At 28.6% G+C, this 18713-nt stretch overlaps 4 protein-coding genes across 19 annotated transcripts; 2 read left to right on the top strand and 2 right to left on the bottom strand.

Annotated features, from left to right (window-relative positions):
• Positions 1–15: 15 nt before the first annotated feature.
• LOC118068624 (female germline-specific tumor suppressor gld-1-like) lies at positions 16–5495 on the bottom strand. Of its 7 annotated transcripts, none has more exons than XM_035086140.1 (11): positions 5194–5495; positions 4855–5077; positions 4668–4714; positions 4328–4524; positions 3874–4229; positions 2283–2452; positions 1925–2041; positions 1268–1414; positions 998–1205; positions 601–925; positions 16–363 (listed from the first exon to the last, which is right to left on the bottom strand). In XM_035086140.1, exons 5-11 carry the CDS (start codon positions 3890–3892, stop codon positions 291–293), a joined length of 1059 nt encoding a protein of 352 aa, XP_034942031.1. In that variant the 5' UTR covers positions 3893–4229; positions 4328–4524; positions 4668–4714; positions 4855–5077; positions 5194–5495; the 3' UTR covers positions 16–290. The 7 variants fall into 7 exon arrangements, with proteins under 7 accessions (XP_034942031.1, XP_034942030.1, XP_034942033.1 ...); XM_035086139.1 differs by having other exon boundaries at positions 4855–5091; XM_035086142.1 differs by having other exon boundaries at positions 4134–4229; positions 4855–5495.
• A 331-nt stretch (positions 5496–5826) lies between these two features.
• LOC118068405 (KH domain-containing, RNA-binding, signal transduction-associated protein 3-like) lies at positions 5827–12800 on the top strand. 10 transcript variants are annotated; one of them, XM_035085776.1, is made up of 13 exons: positions 8036–8066; positions 8140–8251; positions 8334–8444; positions 8559–8656; positions 10269–10382; positions 10667–10837; positions 10988–11058; positions 11162–11321; positions 11429–11707; positions 11782–11913; positions 11990–12164; positions 12242–12325; positions 12383–12799. In XM_035085776.1, exons 2-13 carry the CDS (start codon positions 8248–8250, stop codon positions 12703–12705), a joined length of 1722 nt encoding a protein of 573 aa, XP_034941667.1. In that variant the 5' UTR covers positions 8036–8066; positions 8140–8247; the 3' UTR covers positions 12706–12799. The 10 variants fall into 10 exon arrangements, 8 of the variants coding, with proteins under 8 accessions (XP_034941674.1, XP_034941673.1, XP_034941671.1 ...); XM_035085777.1 differs by lacking the exons at positions 8036–8066; positions 8140–8251; positions 8334–8444; positions 8559–8656 and adding an exon at positions 9887–10184 and having other exon boundaries at positions 12383–12800; XM_035085779.1 differs by lacking the exons at positions 8036–8066; positions 8140–8251; positions 8334–8444; positions 8559–8656 and adding an exon at positions 9887–10091 and having other exon boundaries at positions 12383–12800.
• Positions 12801–12836: 36 nt separating this feature from the next.
• LOC118068407 (tRNA:m(4)X modification enzyme TRM13 homolog) lies at positions 12837–14618 on the bottom strand. Its single transcript, XM_035085785.1, has 6 exons — positions 14312–14618; positions 14031–14224; positions 13765–13950; positions 13441–13680; positions 13124–13358; positions 12837–13024 (listed from the first exon to the last, which is right to left on the bottom strand). Exons 1-6 carry the CDS (start codon positions 14488–14490, stop codon positions 12853–12855), a joined length of 1206 nt encoding a protein of 401 aa, XP_034941676.1. The 5' UTR covers positions 14491–14618; the 3' UTR covers positions 12837–12852.
• On the top strand, positions 14532–18088 carry LOC118068404 (valine--tRNA ligase-like). The gene is made up of 6 exons (XM_035085774.1): positions 14532–14852; positions 15002–15191; positions 15265–15511; positions 15583–17581; positions 17672–17847; positions 17954–18088. The coding sequence occupies exons 1-6, from the start codon at positions 14771–14773 to the stop codon at positions 18047–18049; spliced, it is 2790 nt and encodes a 929-aa protein (XP_034941665.1). The 5' UTR covers positions 14532–14770; the 3' UTR covers positions 18050–18088.
• Positions 18089–18713: the final 625 nt, after the last annotated feature.

Genomic DNA, 18713 nt, shown 5'->3' on the forward strand with positions numbered 1-18713 from the left:
TAATTTGTTCTCTAATATTTAATAATCACATAATATTTCAATATACATTAAAGAAACTTTACATTGAAGCTTTAAATGCTAGTAAATTGGAAATATTGATCACAATGTTTAGGAAAATGACTAGAGTTTCTTCGGATTTTTCAGTAAATCCAAAAAGAGAATGTGAAACTGTTCAACTCTAAAAAGTCGTTGATATTCGCTAAAAAATGTATGCAATTTCACAGAGATTTCAAATCTGTAAATTTTTTTATCACTTGGAAAACCTTTGTACCTTGTAGCCGTCACAAAGATTAAACAAGATTAACCCCAGCAACGAGATCCTCTCGTAAAAGTGGAAGAATTGCCGGCCCGCTAGCGACTCTTCTGAAAGCAGAAGTACTTGGTATAAAAGGAACACTCATAGTTTCTCTTTGCATTAGCATCAAGAGATTTTTAACTGGGAGATATTTATTTTATGCATAGAAGTATATTCCATGATACAAAAAATTATTGATTTTTTCCAAAAAAATTCATTACGTATGTATCGATTAAAATTATAAATAAATATTTCTGAGTAATGAATTAACATAAAACCATATTACTTAAAGAAAAAAATATTACTGGGTATGAATCAATCCATGGATTGCTGGAGTTAACATTTGATGCTGTGTGTGCGATGTTGGAATAATTTGTCGTCGAACTGTTGTATGTTGAGGAACAGAAGATCCAATCAATTGAATTCTTGGCACTTGAGCTACTGGATGAGGTGATGGATTTGTAGTTGAAGTCAACAAAGCAACGGAGGCTTGATGAATTCCTGGACCATTGTGACTGAGGCTTACTGGCTGTTCTTTATTCTGTACCGCTCGTGCTCGCGTTAGTAGTGACATGACTGTTCGTTTAATTGGGGATACGGTTGGTCGATTTCCAGGACGTTTACGACACCCTAAATGATTATTTCCATATAAATTAAATTGGAGTAAAAAAGCAATGCTTTTTAAGTATATTACATTACTACCGAGTGTTGATGAGGTGCATAACGAAGCCACTGATTTTCCAGAAACGTCTTGAACATCAGCAGAGTGGCTGGTTTTACTAGAAATTGGAGATCCAGTTGGTTCTGATGATGTCTCAGGACTTGATGGTATATCTGTATTATTGTTTTCATTACAATTCATCATCTGCATTTCCCACATTTGTTCTTGCCTAATATCATCATTGTAATCCTAAAAGAGACAGAGGTTGTATGAGTTTGAAAATGACGTTCAAGAGATTAGAAAAGACAAACCGGGACTAGAAAGCGCCGAACTTCGACGAGAGCGTAAGCAATGCGGGCATGTGCTTCAGCAGGAGTTGCATAGGCGCTGATTTCAACGTGAAGATCGTCGTTAAGGTGGGAGAATTTTGGGTCACCACTTGCTCGCAGCTCCTCCTCCTTTGGTTTACCAAGCCAGGAATGGATTAATCGATTAGCAGTACTTAATTACATGTTTAAATATTTAGAGACTTTAAGAGAATATTGAGTTATACAGAAGATGAAAGCGGTAGACTGGTGTTGTCAAACAGAAATGTGTTCGTAAGTGCATTTAAAAAGTACATATAAAATTTTAGCTTTGGCTACCACATAAGCTTCTGAATCTCGCGATGAGAGCGATGCACGGCTTTTAATTAACGAAGTCATTAAAGTCGCATCGCTGAGCGAATCTGGGCGCAATGAGCAAGCCTACTAGTGTGTTCAGCTACATTTATTATGATGATGGTAAGCAAGAAAGTGGTACGATGCTTGAAAAAATAAGAAATAAATAAAAACGACGGGCACATAATCTTTTCATATGTAACTATGTAAAACACTTGACATAGCTTCTTGTTTCATTCAAAACCATATTATATATTTTTTTTGTTTCTTCTTCTATGTTAAAAGTATTTATGTAAACGTTATTTTTACCTTTTGACGATCTTTCATTGAACCACGACCTAAAACAGCCATCTTACAGCCACACTCTTCTTGAAGCCGCTTCAAAGAGTTACCTTTTGGTCCTAATAGTTTTCCGACAAAATTAAACTACAACAAAACCACAATAAAAGCCTTTTATATTTAATTTAAAATAAAATAAAAAGAAGATTTTTTTATTAAGATTGAAAAATCTTGCGATAACTTGAAATCTGTTGGATATCAAAAGAAAACACTTGCTTATCATCTTTTGTTAAACTTATTTGACACGTAATTTGATGTAACAATGAAAATGAACAGATTTAAGAAGCTATTGGAAAAAATGATTCAATGTCAATTTTGTTAATCTAACCTTTGGGTGATCCCGGACAGGGACTTGTACCCTGACAGCAACTTTGATTGGCTTATCTCGCGTAATGTCGACCATTCTTCGTTCCACCCCATCGCAATTTCCTCCACCGATGTTACCACGAATTCCACCGCTCCCAACATTTCTCCCGGTGCCGGTGCTAGCACTGGAATCTGAAAGGATCACGCATGATACAAAAGCTGCTTTTGAGTAACGACAATAGATCAGTACTTGCATCTAACACCTTCGAGAACCCTTTTTACCTCTATTTCTCCCACAATACCTTTTGTACTTTACTTTATTACCCCTATTTAGTTTCTTTTTTGAATCTACTTTTGTTATTTTCTCATTTTAAAACCATTCCCTCTGAAATGATTTTGTCATTTCTATACAATTTATGAGGGTAAAAGTTGAATGTTATGGAAGGAAAATATTTACGTGCTTCTGTAAAGATTAGAGTTTTATTGGAGTGGTTCAAGTGAATTATTAAAAAGCCAACTGATATACAAACATTTTATCATAAACATATTATTGGATTTAAATATTTATGATTTTTAAATGATCTTAATTAAAAAAGTTTGGAAATTTATTAAAAATAATTTTAATTACATCAGTACTCAGTCTCTCTAGTGAGAAAGAACTATTCAATTAATTAAAAAATTACTGTGAAGCAGAAATAACGAAAAAGAACAGAAAATTTCCATTAAATTTGAAAAAAATGAAGAAAAGTTATTTTAGCTTGAAAAAATTGATGTAACATCAATGTTTAGAAAATATTCAAACACCTATACTATTAATTTCATAAAAAGTATTGAAAAATTGAAAAAAATTCTTAACCAACAGGTTAATATGTATGTCATTTATTCATTCAATCTATGAAAGTTTTCTTGTTTTCTCAAGTAGATGAAAATTTAAATCACCATTAGTTTCTGGACTCATAATTATTTTTGTCAATGATAATGACTTGATAGTTCTTTTTAATCTTCGAATAATTTAAAACAAAAATTGATTATTTGCAATCAATATTTACCAAGTCGTTTTCATTTAAAAAAAAAAACTTGCATAGAATATCAATCTAGGACAGTGGACTGCATTTTAATAATTAAATTCTCTTATAAAAATGTTTAGTAATTGGACTAATTAGTTGCAAAAAAAAACATGTACAAAATTGAAGAGAGCTTGGAAATATTTTTCGCATATATCCCAAAATGTGTGTACGCTGATCAGTAAAACACTAAGCAAAACATTTTGAAATTACTGCCTTTTTAGCTGATTATTTATTCTGATAGAATGTATTGAAAAATGATTTGAGACACGAGGTAACTCAAATTTGCTAAGTAGGAGCAAAGTAAAAAAAAAAAGGAGATAAGAACGAAGAACACAGAAAAGTTTATGTCATTCCGAACGAATAAAGCCTGTAGGGATATAAAGAAGGATTACTTGTCTTAGAACTTTGTTTTACATCCATTTGATACATTTTCCCGCTGGAAGTAACTTTAAGTTTTTTCTTCACATTAATTACCGAGCAACATGTGAGAAAACAGAGCTAATAAAATAAAAGAATGAAGTATCAAATATTGCTGTTATCACTCACCTTGTACGTTATATGACATTGATAATAAATATTACAAAAAACCATTACACATTTTTCTTATGTACAATTTTGATCATGAAAAATTTTTATATATATGATTTCAAATTAACTGATATGATTTATAAACTGAATTTATTAACTCACTCATTACTTGATTAAATGTGATTGAAATTATTCTGTGACAGGTATTATTATTTAATTTATCACCTAGTCTGTGACACAAAGTCAGAGGGATGTGCTCCACAGTCTTGTGAACTCACCTCTACGGCTGTTCTAGCACGACTGAAACCGAAAGCCCGTGTCTGAAGTTGCTTAAGGCTTTGCAAGCTCATGAGTAAGAAAGAGATAAAAGTATCCTAGAAAAAAAAGATAAAAAATATGAGAGAAAGATTTTTGTGGGAAAAGGCCACAAATGTAGTTGAATTCCACTGCGATAATAATTTCTACTACTCACACACCAATCAATTCCATCGATCGGAGTTCTTTATCAGGTCCTTCATGCTTACGAAATACTGGCGAATGTGAATAAACAGTTGGGAGTTGCTCAAATATGAATGACAAAGAACAAGGCATCACAAAACAACTCCCTCGGGTGTATACAAAATTAGAATGAAAGTACGAAGTTTGTATGTATTACACTCAACTTTAAATCTTAAAACATAAATATTTGTATTTTACTATGGATTAATTTTTATTAGTGTATTATGAGTTTATGAGAAATCATTATTTTATGAGAAACGAAATTTTAGTAAATAAATACTATAAAAAAAATTTAATTTTCATGAAATATTAACCTTTGTTCTTGATTATTTGGGGTTTGAACAACAATTTGTCTCAATACCTGTAAAATAATATTTTAACTGATGAAAATTTTCTTTTAAATAAAGTAATTTACATATCAAGAAAAATATTGACAAGTTTGAAATAAATAACAAATACTTTATATATTATTATATAATAATAAAAAAACAAAATATTTACCAGAAGAGGGATGTGTCTGTAGTTTTTATAAATGTTCTTTTTCTCGTTACTGTATCCAATGCCATAAAGATTAAAATCTTATAAATATCTACTATACTCTCTTAGGTAGATAATTATGAATATTTATATGTTTTTCCGAAGAACTTTCGTGATAAAGACATTAATAAATGCATAAAATAAAACTCTGCCACTATACATGATATTTTATTATATATGCATTCTGCTATAAAATGTTAGCTGATTTCAAATTGATTTGAATTATTTGTAATCATATGTTTGCTTAGTAAATATATGGACACTAATGTCAACACATTTTAATTACGAAATATACAAAATTACCTTTAGTAAAGTATTTTCTCAAGTTAGAAATGAATGATGCTCTTTACGTGTCTGTATATGATATCCTACGAATGGAGTCTAGAATAATAAGTCAATTTGTGTTACGTATGAGTCTCTTTGGATGCTATTAAATTTCACTATTAATCTTAATTAACAGCCAATTTGTATCGACCATACAGAGGAATACAAAAAGGTCCTATTATCAGTATTGCATAATTCATTGCAACAATGTATTATTAATGTCTATCAAAAGCCCATTTCTAGAGTCTTAATATCCTTTATTGGTGAGTAAACCTGTTCAACAATTACAGCTTACTGCTCGTTATTGTTCCAATCCTCGAGTTGATAGACACGTTGAATGATTTGAGACAATAGCATGTAAACTGCAATGGGTAAACTAGAACGCGTGGCTGGTCATACGTAACAGAGTTGGCAAATGATTTAATAAAAATAATCATTTATCATGATAATTTTTTAATTGAGTACTTTTGTTTCATCTAACGTTTTCATAATATGTGTAAGTGTTACACTGATTATTTATTCTGCAAATATTTGATAAAAATTTTGAGTTAAAATATTTCTTCCGCCTTCGCCAGAGAGCGTAACGTGCGCAGAAAATTTGCGCATCGCCATTGTTGCTATTTACCCTTACACTTGGTGTTTTACATTCTTTTGAAATTAGTCATTGTTAATTATTAATAACTAAATAATTGTGTATTGTATAATTAAAGTTCTATTATTGACTATACTCTGATAAAATAATCACCAGTGATGACGGATAGAGAAAGTAATGGAAAATATGATGGAGACGATGCTGGTGATGGCGAGAACAGTAATGGAGCAAATGATTCTCAGCAAAGAATACCGTTGGAAAAACAAGACAGAGATGAACAAGATCATGCTGTTAGTAAAGCTGACAAATATAGAAAGGAATCAGTTACAGAAAAAGATAGAACTTCTTCAATCGAAGGTTCATCACAAGATTCTCTTGACAGAATTCTCGATGGAGGTGTTTAATATTTTTTGTCTGCTTTACTGACAATTTTAGCTATAATACTACTATCAAGTTATTTTCAAGCTCTAAATAAAACATATTTAAGAATTTCATTTCACTGTTGAATATAATATGAGTGTAAAAACTCTGAAAGATGATTTGTTTCTAAAATATTATTTGACTGACATTTACTCATTTGCTAAAGATGGCACTGTGCCCGGCAATAGTTTGCAATTAAATCATAAATTGAGTCTAGATGATCAAAACGATGTCCTCCACAAATTAGCCTGTCAAGTGTCCTCACAGTGATATCTGCAAGAACATTCAACGATCCCCTTTATTTTTTCAATTTAATAAATCAAAAAACCAATTATTTTAGATATGTTATTCAATGTCACAAGTTTTAACAGTATTATATTGGAATTTTCAATGTTAAATCAACTATTCATGACTCCGTTTTTAAATTTTTTATCATAGTAGACAATTCAATTAAAATATAAATAGAAAATGAGTTGTCATTTTTTAGACTAGCTGCTAAATGTTCAATATTCTTTCAGGACTCCGAAATCCTATGGATGAATCAAAACCAATAAAAGATCAAAAATACGTTGATATTTACCATGAGAAACCAATCAGGCTACGTGTCAAAGTCTTAGTTCCAGTTAGGGAACACCCTAAGGTAATTGTAAAGTGTAATTAACAATTGATATGAGTATTACAAAATTTATTAGAGAATAAAAATTCTTGTATATGGATCTATAGTTTAACTTCGTGGGAAAGTTACTTGGTCCTAAAGGAAACTCAATGAAACGCTTACAAGAAGAAACTATGTGTAAGATGGCTGTGTTGGGTAGAGGATCGATGAAAGATAGACAAAAGGTAAATGAAAGGAACACGTGTAAATTATATTTCGAGGATGAATAGTTGAGTTATCTTCCCTTTGTTCTAAAGTTCATTCTGAATTATTTTTTAATTTTTAAAACTCTCCAATTTATTAAGAAGGCAAGAAGTATATATTCTTTCAATTTAACTTTCTAGGAATATATTTATATCCGCATTGGGGTATTTTTATTTTGCTTTTAAAAATACTTGATGATCTTTTACCACATGGTTCTGCAATAAATTATCCAATTGAGCAGATCGATTTAAGAAACCCCAGGTATATTGTACTGAAACCCAAGCTTTTAGGACTTACCGATTGTAAAAAATGTACTGAAATATCCCGAAAGACTGACTTAAAATAAAAAGACGAGGAACATAGCAATAGAAAATGAAGAAAAAAGATAAAAAGAGATAGAAACAACAGAGAAATAAATTTTCCTTTACGATCCCTCAGGATTATTTAGATTTTTTTTGCTTGTTTTCATCTTTTTTATTTATAAATAAAAGTATCAGGAGGATAATTCGATTAAAATTAATGTGTCCTCGTGGTAAATTAATATCTAAAATAGTGTTGCATAAGGTAGCATTAAATTCCACGTGACCCTTTTTGAGGACAAGATCGAAGAGAGCGAATGGACCGGAGTACAACTGAATTATATATGACTTAAATCATTTACCAAACAGGAGGAGGAACTTCGTCAGTCTTCAGACCCCAAATATGCTCACCTGAATGATGACCTGCACGTGGAGATCAATGTGTTGGCTCCACCAGCTGAGGCTCATGCTCGAATTGCCTATGCTCTTGCTGAACTCCGAAAATATTTAATTCCCGATAGTAATGATATTATCCGTCAAGAACAAATGAGAGAAATGGAACTGAGTATGGTTGAAAGTGCCAATCCTGATGATCCTAAACCTTCATTAAGATCATCGAGTATCTTAAGATCTAGACCTATACCGTCACCTAGAACCGTCAGACCTCCTTCATCAGCACATGGTAATTGTTTACCACATTTCTTTCATTATAACTAAAACCTTTATTTACTATTTAATTTTCACGGATTTTATAGTCATGCCACCACCGCCCGTATCTCGGAGTTCATCTACACGCTCAACTTCAAATAAATCAAAAGTTTTCTCGATTTTAGATCGAGCGAGGATTGCCATGAATCGGGGTTATGGGTTAGTGAATTAGTGATTTATTATTTAAGCAGTGAGACGAACTTTATAAAAAATATCAAACAATATGCTTATTTGTTTATAGATATGAAGAACCATTACCATCATCAAGTCGTACTCATCATAGTTATGATTATCATGGATCTTCAAGTAGTAGTAGCAGATATGCTGATAGGCATTACTCTCCAACAGCTTCGTAAGATGTTTGGAAATTTTTCTGCAAGCATGATTTGTTTTATTCAACTTGTTTTTATAAAAAAAAACTATTTGATACATGTAGAAATTTGAATTTTTATATTTTACAATACAGTGAAGACGTTTATACGTCGTCAGCATACTCGTCTTATGAATATGATGATGATCCTACATCTCGTTCTTCTGATTATTACGAAACATCAGATTATCCGGGTAAGTAAAATAATTTGCTACCCTTAAATCTTTTCATCAAAAAATAGTTAATAAGTACTACATTAAAAGTAACATTCAACTTTACTCCGATCTCAATCGTTTGAAATAATTTGATAGTGCACATTAAATATATATTATAGAGCAGTTATATTTGAAAACATATATTTCTATATATATAAAAGATAAACCAATAAATAAAATATTAATTAACTATACAATAAATTTAATTAAATAATGAACTTAATAATTATAATTAAAGAGAAAAGAGAAGGTTCATCCGTTAAATTCGCAGAGGATTCATCGGGCCGCGCTTGGAAATCGTACAAGACGTCAGCTACAACCGGATCGGCTTCGCGCTACCGTTCTACCCCATATGCCCGACCTAAGTAAAATAATATTATTTTACTATCAATGATTGGTGAAGAAAAAAAAAACAATCATTAAAAATATTCAAGTTAAAATAACTTACAACGTTATAATGATTGACTAATGATAATCAACGCACATAACGGTTCGTTGTTAATAATAATCATCAATAATAGTAACATGAAAAATAACTATCAAATTAAGTGTGAGAAATTAAATTATTAATCGAAATGTATCCAAATAAAAGTATTGATAAATTGACGAATAAAATAACAAAATAATACTATTGAATAATAGTAACATATAACAGAATCATAAATAATGAATTTTAAAAAAATAATTCAATAATTAATTGTAAAATGAGCATTAAAAATAGAAATTGAAATTAATAATGAAGTTAAAAAGTTGACCGTACTAAAAAGGTGTTGAAAGATAAAAAATCAAGAATCTCCAAACTTTTAAAAAACATAAAATTATATTAAAAAATTAAAAAAAAAAATGTAACAGCCCATTTTTTATAAATAATACAATATGTTAATATTGAATTCTGTATTTAAAAAAAATTGTGAATGTTAATTTTTAACATAATCAACATTAATAATAAATATACTTTGTATATCGAACGCGCGGTATATTTAATTAGAAAATGTTTTTAATAATCAGGCTATCCCTTTCCTAATTATCCAAAATATGTTTTTAAAAAATGATCAATAATAATAATAATAATTCTTTCCTAATAATATAAACAATAATAAAATTGGATTTAAAAAATTTTATAAATAATTATTTTCTATTCGTACAATATGTATATTATTATTCTCTATACGGAGAATTAAACTTCCTGGAAAAACTTTTGCTATGAAGTAAAGTTTTTTAACGTTTCTATCATAAAACTGCGATATAATATGGCTTGGAAATTGCTGATACCAAGTATATATTGTCAAATCACGTGATACATACAGTTCAACAATGTTCGTTCAAGAGTAAGGTCGGTCAAAAAACTTGACATTCATTTAGTTTTGATTGCAACCGGAAATCTAAAAATATCGACAAAAATTTTCATGAAAAAGTGATTATAAAAATTTTTCGATACCATCAATTAAAAATAAAGTAAATTTATTTTTTTTACTCTTTTCAAAGTATTTAAATGATTTCTGCAAAGGTTAACTCATATTGAAAATAAATAATTAGATAAAAATAATTTTTTTCTACAATTCAATTAATTTAGTGTAAATAACATGTGCAGATGAATGCAGAGGAACAAAACAGAAGGTTTAAAGATACAGCATTTAATACAATAAGCCCATTGATTTCATTGCAAAAGGAAGAAACAGATATTTATAATCGTTTATTACGTGAGGTACAATAATTATTTTGTATTATGCATAAATTAAAACAATGTTTTTTAAGTTACAGATGAGACAATAACAATGTTTGTTAATGAGAAAAAAATAATTTTATCAGTTTAGTTCATTGTTTATTAAATACAAAACAAATGATAATAATTAATAACATGATCGAAGAATTTTTTAGCAATTTGCAATTTTTCAATTTATTTATGAAACGATTTAAAGTCACAACTCAGTTGTTTATAAATTCATTAATTGACTTACAAGTTTTTCAATTTAAAAATTTTTTTATTAGGTTACAGAAAATGTAATCCAAACGTTACAAAAAGATGATCTCTTCAAATATCTTTATAGGACTTTAATGTATGTCGGTAGTTTTTATAAACAAACTCGTGTTGGGAAACCTGAGGAGTTTGATATAAATATAATTATAAAATTACCTAACATCGATAAAGCTATTATTGAAGTAAGTTTCAATTATATTTATATAATAAAACATTGCGATAATAAAATTTCGAAAGTTTTTCTTTTGCATTTATTACAATTCTAACATTATTACCATTAATATTAATTTGGAGTCATTAATTTTCTTTTTGATGTGTGATTAAACTAAAAGAAAGGTCGCCCTGGATTTGCGAGAATCAAATTTAGAAAGGAAGATTTATCATCTCAATGGACAGATAATAAGTATAAAATAATTGATTAATTATTTAAAAAGAAAAAAATTGAAATAAATGATAGTGTATTTTTCTGTTCATTTCTGATAAAATATTTTTTTTTTCTTCATTAGAATATTAAAAAATTGGCTTGATGCTGAAAATTATTTAAATAATGAACAAGTACGACGTTGGTTTGAAAGTATGTCACAAAAAAGTTTAAATACATTGGAAAAAAGTCCAACAAATAATGGATATTTAATTCTTCCATCAAAATTAAACTTTCCTTTTGAAGTATGTACTTTAATACTATCAATAATAATTATTAGCAGGCCATCGATATTACATATAATTTATGATATCTTTTCACATAATGTAATTATATAATGTCATTATTTTAGATAAAAATTAGAAAAAATGGGCCAGCTTTTACATTATGTGTCATATATGAATCAAAAAATTTTGATGTAGACTTAGTACCAGTATTGGAATTTAAAAATGATCCTCCTTTGTCATTAGCAAATAAATACAAAGATTTACAGGTACCCTGGTATCTTGTTCCAAAGCCTCTAACAAATGTACCTCAACCACATCGAAATTGGCGATATTGTTTTTATAGGCATGAACAAAAACTTCTGAAAGATTTTGGAAAAATCAAATCTGTGATAAGAACAATTAAAGTTGATAATCTTTTTTAAAATACATCAATTATATCGTTGAATTCATATTTTTATCAAGTTTTGATTAATTTTAGAAACTGAGAGACACTCAGGAGTGGCCAATTTTAGAAAGTTATTATATTGAAACGTTATTTTATCAGGCATTGGGTTCAGCTTTGAATAGTACTGATGTTCAAAACTCAAGTCAAACATATTTAACAATATTTGTGAGTTTTTTATGATTATGTACTACTTAACTATGGAATTCATTGGATTTTTTAAAAATATTTTGTTAAATTATAGATGTTAAAAAGACTACGAGACAGTCTTCATCAAAGAAAATTAAATTACTTTTGGGATCCTAGTTTAAACTTATTTCAAGCTATGAATGAATCACAAATGGTTGGAATTGCTAATCGTATAGAAAAAATCATCAAAGATGTTGAGAAACAACCTGAGAGCTTGTACAATTATATCTGTGAGTTTTTTATTCAGTTTATACTATAATAATTATTGAAATGAAATAAATGATTTATGTCTTGTATTTTTTATTAGTTACTAAGGAAGAGTTACAAGCACACAAGATATCGAATACCATTTCTCAAGTTTCGACTCCATCAACTCCTAAAACTTTTGATGGTAAATAAATTATCTGGTTTGTATAGATAAAATAAAATATAATATTTTTTTTTTTAGGTTCATGTGGTTCTTACATTCCATTCTTGTTGAAGAGTATAAATAACTTAACGGTTCAAGAAAAACCGCAAACTGATAAAACGAAAACACCTGCTCCAAAATGCACGGCTACTGCGAAACCAAACGAACAATCTGAAATTAAAGCTTTACAAAACTTAGTATTAACACTTATAAACGAAGTTAAGGATCTAAAAACGAAAGTTGTTTCATTGGAAAATAAAATTGATGCAATGAATCAACACAGAAGTTCTACATATGTACCTGATGCTAATGAGAGAGCACAAACTCCTGGTAAATCACTATTAAGTTTTTGGTATTCTTAGAGTGAAAATTATGAGATGCAAGAAATTTTAACAATCATAACTTACTGTAACCATTATAATCTACTTTTATATTAGACTTTTTTTTATATATTGTATATTAGAAATATACAGTGATTTTAAAAAAAATATTATAAATTATGAATTAATTTATTTTCGTATCGCTACAACACACATATTTTCTGGAGAAACCTCTAGTTTTGTATAAAAATATAAATTACAATTAAATCCTATTTCCGTCAAATACTTGACTCGTCCCCAATTTAGGATCAATTTGACCTTTCGACCTATTGATTCCCTTTTTTCCAGTTGAGAAGTATCGCTAAAAATTTACACAATAAATTAGTAAACGAAATGTGCAATTAAATTATTTAAAAATGTTTCAAAAAAATCGGTTTAAAGAACGATAAAATATACAAACTTTATTTTTGTTGAAGTATTCAATTTTTGATCATTCTTAGATCCACATGTAGCCCAACTAGCGATGCTACTTAAAATTGGAAAATCTTCTGGTTCAAAGCCACATGCTTCTAGATAGCTTTTACCTACATAAGAATTATACTCGCATCGATGATGACAACAAAAAGCTATTATTAGTCCAATAGTACCTGTTGAATCTTCTTTGCTCAGTTTACATAAACAGTTAATCATTAAATCTAAAATAAACGTCGATTATTTATTTTGTGAAATCGGAGCAGTAATGAATTGGATGATTAATCTAAATAAGAGCTACATTACCTGTAGCAGCACCACATAAGTGTTTGGCAATGCCAACTTTATGGGTACTATTTTTTACATCTTCGATTTTATGTAAGGCAAGATCAGCTATATCAGCTCGAATTCTGATGATATTTATTGGGCATTTTTCGTTTTTTAGTTTATTATCTTTTTTATACCTATGACTAGAACGATCAACTAATAAAATTGTTGGTTTTTCTATATCTTTTATTATTTGAGCTAGCCAGTATGTTAGTTTTCCTAAAAAAATATAAATCGTCTATAAAATATTTGTTTCATGATACTGACGTCTTATGCTAAACTTTTATTATTGAACTATATTACCTTTACCAGCACCAAACTCTATAAAACACGTATCATCTTTCACTAATCCAGCATATTTGAGGTGAGATAATAAAGATGCATTTTGAATTAAATGCTTTTTTATATGATTACCGTAAGTTGGATTGTTAATTTCATCTTTGAGAATTTCATGTTCATAGATTAGTTCCTCAACTTGAGGTAACATGTCTAGTACAAATTTTATTAGATTTTTGTTTTATAATAATATATTCTTTTGTGTAATTATAAAAGAAAATATATTTACATACCATATGCTTTTTCTACTTTACTTATTACATTGTCAATTATATTTTGTTCAAGATTACAAAGTGGAATGTGTTTTGGAATATTAATTGTACTTCCTTTATTAATTCCATCAATAATATACTCAGGCTTTCTGTCAATCAATTGTTTCACGTTGCACACTTTAAGGTGTTGTTTCAGTCTTGATTCATAGCAAGTACTAAAAAATATAATATACAAATCAACAAAATTCGTTATAAACAATCACGTGAAAATAAAAGTTTATTATTGAAATTTATTTAATTACTGAGACTTATCCAGCGGACACTGTATCCTTCTAGGTTGAGATATAGACTTTTCACAATTATTTGGCTCCAAAAGTTCTAATGATACTTCCTGATGCTCTCCACAATACATATTACCCTTTTTTACTATCATTTTACAGTATCTTTTTTTACGTTTTATAAAAAATTGGCAATGAGTCATATTTACAAATGAATTTTAATGAAAATTTGTATAATTTTTATGTAATTGTACAATTTTCATTTCAAATCACTTGCCAGAGTTACTCCAATTCTATCCACATACACAAAACAATGCGACATAACCTATTCAATAAAAATAATTCTAACCTAAAACCATGAAAACATAAACACAAGGTGCAAAGACATAAAATATAAACACAGTAAAAAATACTCGTTAACTACTTTGCAAAACCAATAATAACAGTTGTTTATATGCATATAAATATCAACCAGAATTGAAAATGATCAAATTATATCATTTTCGACAAAATAGTATTTCTTGTAGAAATTTTTGCTCTAGATTGAATGTTGAAAGGATAGCCGGTATGATAATGTTTGTATTAAAACATATTAATCGATTAATAATGAATTATTTTTTATTGACTAATAAATAATTGCTTTATATATATATTTTTTTTATATGTAAAAAATCTTTATTTGAAATACATTGAAGATGAATACATTTTTCATAGATTTTCCTCAAAAGTATGAGACGAAAAATGCAGAAACATTTTGGAATAATGTCTGGAAACAAAATAATTTTTTTAATCCTCTTAATAACAAATCATTAATGACTATGATTCTTCCTCCACCCAATGTTACTGGAGCTCTTCACTTAGGTCATGCATTAACAATAACAATTCAAGATGTCCTAGCACGATGGTAATTTTCTTTTCAATCAATATAATAATGAATTTTGGTTAATATATTTGTTACTAATTAATTAGAATTATAGGAATAGAATGAAAGGTGTTTCAGTTTTATGGGTTCCTGGATTGGATCATGCTGGTATAGCAACCCAAGTTATGGTTGAGAAACATCTAAAAGCTAAAAATGGTGTTACTAGATTAGAATTAGGCAAAGAAAATTTTTTGAAATGTGTTGAAGATTGGAAAAATGAGAAAGGACATATAATAGAGAACCAATTGAGAAATTTAGGCTCAACTTTAGACTGGTCTAAGCAATATTTTACTATGAGCAAAGTAAGTTTAACTATGGTGAATAAATTTCATTTTATCATCATCTCCAATAAACTTTAATTTTTTTAATACAGGATCAGAATAATGCAGTTAGTGAAGCATTTGTGATATTAAATGAACGCAATTTATTATACAGAAACAATAGTCTAGTCAATTGGTCTCCAGCTTTAAGAAGTACAATATCAGAGATTGAAGTTGATTATCTTCCACTAACAAAAAAAACTGAACTTCAAGTTCCTGGGTATGACAGAAAAATTTCATTTGGTGAAATTATCGATATCGTATTTAAAGTGAAAGATTCGAAAGATGAAATCGTAGTTTCAACAACAAGAGTTGAAACCTTATTGGGTGATGTTGCTATTGCTGTACATCCAGAAGATTCAAGACATTCACAATTTATTGGTCAACAAGTTTGGCATCCTTTGAGAGAAGTTTTCATTCCTGTTATCGCTGATTCATTTGTCAAACAAGACTTTGGTACAGGTGCAGTAAAAATAACTCCAGGTCATAGTATACAGGATTTAGAAATAGCAAGAAGACACAATTTAGAAGAAATTGAAGTAATTGGAGAAGATGGAATAATGAATAAAAATGCAAAACAATATGAAGGATATCCTAGATTTGTTGCTAGATATAAAATACTCAATGAATTAAAAAATAAAGGAATTTTGAAAAATATTAAAGATCATGCGATGCTTGTGCCCATTTGCTCAAGATCCGGAGATATAATTGAGTATATAATGAAGGAGCAATGGTACATAAAAACTAAACAAATGGCTGAGAAAGTTGTGGATTCTGTGAAAAATAAAGAACTCAAACTAGATCCTGAGAGGCATGAAAAATTATGGTATGATAAACTTAATAATATCAGAGATTGGTGTGTATCGCGGCAATTATGGTGGGGTCATCAGGTTCCAGCATATTCTTGTGAAATTAATTCTGAAATTCATTGGATTGTAGCTAAAAGTATTGAGGAAGCACGACAGATATCAAAAACAAAATTTGGAAGTGCTGATGTCCGACAGGATAATGATGTTTTAGATACTTGGTTTTCTGCAGCATTACTTCCACTTTCGGCGATGGGTTGGCCTGATAAAAAACATCTTCAATTCTATCCGTTATCTTTAATGGAAACTGGGCAAGATATTTTATTTTATTGGGTTGCAAAAATGGCAATGCTTTGTACTGAATTATCTGGTGTTTTACCTTTCAAAGAAATTCTTCTTCATGGAATACTCTGTGACTCACATAAAAGAAAGATGTCAAAAAGTTTGGGTAATGTAATTTTGCCGGAGTTTATAATTAATGGCATTAGTCTTTCTGGTTTGAAAGAGAAAGCAAAAGAAAACTTGGAATCTGGATTACTTGATGAAGCAGAGTTCAAAAAAACTATTTCTGTCAATGCGAAATCCTTTCCTCAAGGTATTCCTGAGTGTGGAACCGATTCTCTACGGTTTACTCTATGCTCTCATAATATCAAAGAAGATAGGATTAATTTTGCTATTGAAGAATGCAAAACATTCAAACATTTCTGTAATAAAATATGGCAAGCTAGTAAATATGTCTTAATGGTAACTGATGACGTATATGTGAAGCTTCCTGAAAATTTATCCACCGTTGATCGGTGGATATTAAGTCGATTAGAATTAATGGTTGAAATTGTAAATGATTCTCTTGAACAGAGAAATTTTCATCGAGCAGTTTCAGCGATGAGACAATTCTTTCATTATGAGTTTTGTGATTTTTTCCTAGAAGCTACAAAAATTGGCTTGGAAAGTAGTGAAGAAGACATTATCAAAAGTCATAGATATTGTTTAATTACATGTCTCGAAACATTTTTGAGGACCGTAGCACCTTTTATGCCATATTTAAGTGAAGAATTGTATTCAAGACTTGCTAAAAAACTTCCAGCTTTTTCATCTGTTCCATCTATCATGAAGACACAGTTTCCTACGACTAAAGAAATAAATAGAAGAGATTGTGAATTAGAAGAGCAATTTGACCAAGTTATAAAAAATATTTTGGTACTTAGAGATAACTTGAGTCGACTAAAAAAGAATTTTGTTATTGAAGGTAAAATTTCATTATTATATATGACAATTATTATTACTCAATTATTATTAACAATCATTATTCATATGACTATGTTTTTTTTTATTATAGCCCATTTAGTTTTGGAAAATAAGCACGAATATGAATTTTATCATAGTATCCAAAATTTTATTATAACATCATCGAAAATAGATAAAATTGAAATATTTTATACTGATGACTATACTGTAAATGATGATAGTACATATATTCAAGGAGCTCAATGTAAAATGTATTATTTATTAACGGTAAGGTTTTTTTAATAACTAAGTGGTATATACTGAGATAAAAAATATGAATCAATTTAATTGATTTGATCTTGATAAACTAAATCGTTGCATTTACATTTTATAGGATAAAAATACCGGAATGATTACAAAAACTACAGTAAACAATAATGATGAATTGCAAAAAGAAGAGAAACCTATAAAGAAACGAACTAAAATCTAAAAAATAACAGTTATTATTTTTTGTAAACATAGTTTTTGTACATATGTTTATTTATAATTATTTGTATAATGTAGTTAAAAAAATTTTAATTAATAAATTAAATAAAACTATTAAAAACACTAATTTTGGAAACTTAATTAGCTTTCATTAATAAAATTAAAACAAAAAAAATAAATCGTTAAAGCTGGTTCTTTTATCTTTAATTTTAATTCTGATAAAAAATAAATAAAATAATTTTTAGAAAATTGTTAATAAGATAAGAAAAAATTTATGTAATTAACACAATGACAATAATTATAATAAATGAAGTAATGTCTTGGAGAAATGAAAGTAAATCTCATGTGTATATATATATTCTTATATATCTTAAATATACATTTTATTTCAATATAATAACTATAACTATTAATTAAATTAATTATACTGTACAAATATGAAAAAATTGCTTTACATTTACGAAAATTGAGCGTTGTGCAACAAAATCGAGTAATGATAGTTATTCTTCGGTATATCCAAGGACAATTAGTTATCATTTTATAGAGACTTTAAAGGAGAACAGAATATGCTTGGCAAATCGGTTAACGCATCGGCTGCGTTCGCTTAAATATAAGTTAATCGTGTACTAACGCTTAATAACAATAACAATAATAAAAAAATACGGAAT

This window comes from Chelonus insularis, unplaced genomic scaffold (assembly GCF_013357705.1).
Source record: "Chelonus insularis isolate UGA/USDA-ARS -01 unplaced genomic scaffold, ASM1335770v1 contig_3_pilon, whole genome shotgun sequence".
Lineage (NCBI taxonomy): Eukaryota > Metazoa > Arthropoda > Insecta > Hymenoptera > Braconidae > Chelonus > Chelonus insularis.